The 5778-nt window shown below is 42.5% G+C and overlaps 1 protein-coding gene across 1 annotated transcript; it reads left to right on the top strand.

Moving 5' to 3' along the window:
* The first annotated feature begins 332 nt into the window (after positions 1–332).
* Positions 333–2708, top strand: CATSPERD (catsper channel auxiliary subunit delta). The gene has a single exon (XM_010222097.2). It carries the CDS (start codon positions 333–335, stop codon positions 2706–2708), a length of 2376 nt encoding a protein of 791 aa, XP_010220399.2.
* The last annotated feature ends 3070 nt before the right edge of the window (positions 2709–5778 follow it).

Here is a 5778-nt window from a genome sequence, read left to right as displayed (position 1 = left end):
TTCCTCAGAACAGCTCTGCTCACAAACTGCTGCGGGATGCGCATACACTGAAGGTATTGAACGCTGTTTCTAGCTAAAGGAGCACCCAAAACCAAGTCGCGTGATGTGGCCGCTTTGCAAACAGGCCTTCCCTGCTCTCACACAGGGATAGAGAAGGCACCTTGGCCAAGGGGAGGCTCCTCCTTGCTTACCTTTCCTCAGTGTTTCCCCACCTCGTCAAGCAAGGCAGGGTGCTGGGGCCACCGCACGCGCCGCCAGGCCTGCTCAGGGCTGGGGCGCTCGCAGGAGGCCGCGCCAAGCTGCCAGCACCAGCCCAACCGACCCCAGCGGACATGATACCCGCAGCGGCACCGGCGCCTCGGGCCCGCTCAGCGCCACGGGCCCGGCTGTGGCTGTGGCTCTGCTTGCTGGGCAGCGGGGCCTGCTTGGATTGTGTCGATGAGCGGCTCGCGTATTCGATCGCATTCGACAGGAAAGTGAAGGAGGCGAAGTGCACCCCCGTGGTCTACAACCGCACCAAGCCCATCCTCCTGCAGCACCCTTGCAGCCAGTACCACGCCTGGGCAAAGAAAAAGATCTCTGTGTACCTGGGCGAGGATGTTTTTGTCAGCATGACCAGCTTCGAGACCAGCCTCGTCCCACTTTGCATCCCAGAAGAGCTCGAGGCCCCAACAGCAGTAGTCAGCGACATCGCCTTCGTGTACACGGACAGCCTTTTGATGGTGATCAACAGCCGGGTCTACACGTACTTCAAGAACACTAACAAGTGGGTCCGGTCAGCAGGAGTCAGCTCACATGTGTCCGAACTCTCCAACGTCCACTGCTGCTACCAAGGAAAGGAGTCCCACTGCAAGGAGATCAGCTGGACCGTTTTTGCTTACGACGTAGGCCATTCAATCTCTAACAGCCCCATCTTCCAGTCACAGGATGGAGGTCACACGTTCACACGTGTGGTCATCAGCAGAGCAGAGCGAGGCGTGCTGCTTGGTGTCTACAATTTCATCTCTCTTGGCCTGACTGGCCTGCTTATCAACAGAACCGAAGAGGAGAGCGCAGGGAAGGCAGCAGGCGCGTACTTCAGATACTTTGGTTCCAAGGACCAGCATGCATCTAACTATAGCTCTCCAACCTTCCACGTGATGAACAAATTCCCTGATAAACTTTGGAGTATCCATAGTCTTGGCTTGAGGGGTTTCATCATTCTCTGGTCAACAGACGTTCTGCTTGTATCCTCCAACAACGGTTTGATTATGGATGAAGTGTCTGTCTTTCCCACATCGACATTTGAAAACTCTACCTTCCCTCGAAGTGGTTACTCCCTTGTGACTATTAGCGGGTCCGAAATTGCAGTCTTAACCCAGGACAAGCAAATCTTCTACGGCAGCATCAGCCTGGTCACTACCATGGTGTATATTGCCACAGACAAGACAATAGATTTAAACACCACAGTGATGCTGTTTGAAGAAAGAGGGTGGCTGACCTTACTCAGTCCTGTGATTAGCAATTTTTCCAAAATGCATGACTTCAAGAAATGCAAATTTAACTTGCAGTTAGCAATCTGGAGATCTCACCAATCCTGCGACGTGGAGATCCTTGAAGGAAACTTCCAGAACAAGATCTATTATATTGACATGCATGAGAATCTGACTTTGAACGCCACATTTGTGCGCAAGCCAGGCAAAAAATCCGTGCCCTTAGTGACAGTGAGCAACCCCCATGCGCTGGCTTTCAGTGCAACGATATTAGAGATAGGATTTACATATGATGGAAACACGGAATATCTTTTGAACATAGGTCTGCAGCAGCAGTTTTTCTCTGGCTTTGCAGTGCGTGGTTTTTGCGCTGGCTTACTTGATGGGGAGATATCTACTGTCACTGTGGACATCCCTGACAAAGGCATTGGTTGCATTGATCTGGCTCCTTTGACTGCACTTATTGAAGTATCCTGCCCACCTACAAAGCACATAAGAATTTTTAAAAATATAACGGCATGTGACAAAGAGCTTTTTCAGGAAGCAGTACTGAAGAAGAATTTCAGTTACACGATTAGCCATGACGTATATGACCCACAGTTTCTTGCCAGGCCGAATATTCAGCAAGACGATCTACAGATAAATTATGATTTTAAGAATCTGGGATGTCCTCTTCTGGTATATTACAAAAACCCTTGGGTGCCAATTCTTGAGTTATGGCAAGATGGTAAATTTCAGAAGCAAGTCTCTGCTGAATTTGTTATGTTTGAAATAAATGGAATGTTTAACTATGATTATCTTTTGACTGCTAACGATGCCAACTGTTTCTCCCAACCTCAAAACTGGACTACTTTGCTAGAAAGGCAGGCCTCTCCGGACCCAAATACTGCATGGACCAGAAGAAACTATGTAAGTTGTAAGAACATGGATGGACCTGAATTAAAGTGGCCCTCAGTCAAGTATCAGGTTCTTGGTGGAGGTAAAAATAAGATCATATTCCCTCCATATAACGGGCTGTATATTTTTAAAGCCATTGTAGTGGATACATTTTACAGCTACTGTGACTTGACTGTAACCTTTCCCATTTATGTCTATGGTGCCTTTCCCAGGAGCTACCTAAAATTTCAGGCCACATTGATAGGCTTTGTGATTTTGATTTTACTTTTGATTTTGACAGGCTATTTCCTACCTGAGTTATCACTCAAAAGAAAATATCGAAAAGTTAAAATATTTTGAGAACTTTTTTTTTGAAAGACTATGGGAAATCTAACCAGAAAATTTCCCTTTTGGTTGAGTAAGTTCTGTTGTGTTTGTTACAAAGATGAGACAAAAGAAATTGAGGAACTAAGTTCAGTGCCCATTTTCTAGTTAGTTCACATTTCAGAGTTAATAGAACTTTAAGAGGAAGTTGTATTACAAAATGCTTTAATAGGCTAGTTTTTTCTCCCCACTTTCTTCTTCTAAACTTTTTACGGATCTTTTACATCTAGAGAGCCGCTGTAGATTTAAAAAAAAAATGCCTGTTTTCCAGTGCAAGTGCATAATTTAATATAACTAAAAGCTAATTTGAGAATTTTAAAAACTTTCCTAAATTGTCATCTTCATAAGATTTCTTATGAATCTGTATCCATGAAGGTTTTATGGCAAACAGTGTCCAGATTTAAAAACTTAAATTTGTAATAAGAAAGCTTTCAGACAGATAACATACTTTCCTGATACCGAGGGAAAAGCTATCTCCTGTGTAATGGTTATATAAATAGAGTACTGTGAAATAGCCAGCATTTGGAAAAATTTCTGAAGCCATTTCATGGTTAGATTTTAAGAGATTTGGTAAATATTTTACTGATAAGACAGCAATATCCAATAAAAACCTAAGCCTACCACACTGTGAGACAGCCATTTTCATCTATAAATTAGACCAGAGTTATTAATACTTTTGACAAACCATTTTGGAAAACTCAGTATTCTAGAACTCTGTAAACAAATATACAACTTATTTTTTGTTATGTAATGCTAGTTAAGACCTTATGTAGAATGTTCAAAGTGAGATTTAAATAAAGCAATTTAGGATAGAGAAAATAAAGATGCATTTGTCATCCATACATAAGGACTTCCCCCCTCTCCACCCCTTTAATTAGGTTCCAGACCTTCCACAGCTTCCAGAACACAAGTTCCAGACTTTCCACAGCTAGATCAGAGTAACCAGCTATATATATAAAATAATCCCCCCCCCCAAAAAAAAAACCCACCACCACACAAACACGCACACTCCCCACTATTTACCCAGAATTTAGTGGGATTTCTACCATTTTTGAGAAGAAAGTGGAAGTAGTACAGAAAAGGCACAAGACCTTGCTATAACATCATAATCATCTTCTATAACAGAAAAAGAAATCAAATCTTTATGCAAGTAAATATGGTAACTGAGGAACAGAACGGAGACACTTTATGAAGCTAGCTTAGGAGATTTGGGACATTCTTTGAATTACAGTAGCAGCCAACTTAACTGAATGTGAATCAGAGTCATTGCTTGCCCAGTTCAGACTTCAGCTTTTCTAGTTACTACCAAATATAGCAAGTCCAGAATTTGCGACTGGCACTCTCAACAGTGAATTAAATAGATCTTCAATGTGCCTGCAGTCTTTTAAACAGTTTTTGAGAACAGATATTCTTGTTGTCTCCCTCAGCTCTCACCTGTATGGCTGTTATTTCTTCTTTATTTTTTTAGGCTGCTAGAGCCTAGCCCTCTTGTGATAGGGTGAAAAAGAAAGGGATGGGCCTAGAGAAACTGACAGACTTATTCATTCTTTCACAAGTTCCAGCTGAGACACTCAGCTCATCACAACATTCAGCTTACCTCCGTTCTCAGTATCCTGTTAGATAAACACCGTACTGAATTTTGAAACCAACTTTAGGGTGAGTTCTTATACCCTTCATCCACAAATGCCCTTCATGCTCCAGGCAGCACAGCATCTCTAGTATCCTTAAACAACCCTGATTGTTTGGTTAAGCATTTCAGAGAGAAGCCCACCAGACAGATGTGACAACTTATACAAGCTGAAAGACACTTCGTGCTGCCTCAGGTCACATATATTAATAAATGTATACAAGTTCCCTGACCAACTACAAATAGAAGGAATGTTTGTCATCTGATGACTAGAATATAAATGAAATCAACAGCTTAGCTGCCATGCTCCAAGTGCAGTTTATTCACATACGCAAACCCAAATACTAGAATTCCATCTCAAACTTGAGTAATATATATACACGCACACACACACCCACCCACCCCAGCTGCATGGATTGATATTCCCTGTTCTTCAATTATTTTCATAAAAATTACACACCTTCTAAATCACACTCATGGCTTAACTACATATGATGGTTATGGGATTCCAGATCATATATGGTTGTATGATTCCAGATTTTCATTGCACAGACAATAACTCACCAGTGCAGAACTTCACTTCGCGCACAGCACGGCAGCAGTGTTTTCTAACACAGTCCTCTGCTTTAAAAGGAGCACAACTTGTGCTTTTCTGGAAGTTAGCTTAGATTGCAACAAATATGTAAAAAAAGCCACCACCTAAGAGCACTCTTTCAATCCTCCAATCTGCCCAACAGCCCAAGAGAAACAGGCAAAGCCCAGAAGCAACATATTGCTGGATAAGTATCCAGATCATATCAACATGATTTGCAGCCATATTAAATATACAAGTCATCTGCTATGAAGGAGAGAGGAAGTGTTAATTCCTGGAAGCAATCATGCAGGAGCTCTGGATTAAAGAAATTGACAAATCTTTTCAAAAAAAATGTATGTATATGTGTCTGAAAGCAGATGTAGCATTAAAAACAGAAGTGCTGTCCTATTAGGGAAACGTTCTTCAACTACAAGATACAGCAAACTGCCAAAAGTCTTCGGCTTGCTTCAGTGCTTCTGATTTCCCCTGTACCTATTGTAGGGCAATTCCCTAAATTCCCATAATTTCCTAAATCTAGCAGGTTTGATGGGTTCACACTGCCTTCTCCATGTTCAGCAGCTATTGCTCAAATTAAAAAGTCTCCAGCACACCCTAAGTAAATGAAGATTCCCAGGTAGCTGATTCTGAGGGCTGTTAGCAGGGAATGCTGTATAAGGGCCCAAGACAAGTGCAGAAAGCACTGTAATTTTCATATTACACCAACATTACACATGGCAACAGCCAGAGCACCAGTATGAACACAGTACACATGAATTTCTGTGTATAATCAGCACCTGTAGATCTGCTATAGGCATAGAAAGGAAGCAAAAAAAAGCCAGCCACAA

Source organism: Tinamus guttatus, unplaced genomic scaffold, assembly GCF_059628265.1.
Source record: "Tinamus guttatus ecotype Peru unplaced genomic scaffold, ASM5962826v1 Tinamus_guttatus_pri_ptg000659l, whole genome shotgun sequence".
Taxonomy (NCBI): Eukaryota; Metazoa; Chordata; class Aves; order Tinamiformes; family Tinamidae; genus Tinamus; species Tinamus guttatus.
This window is presented reverse-complemented; position numbering and strand designations above follow the sequence as displayed.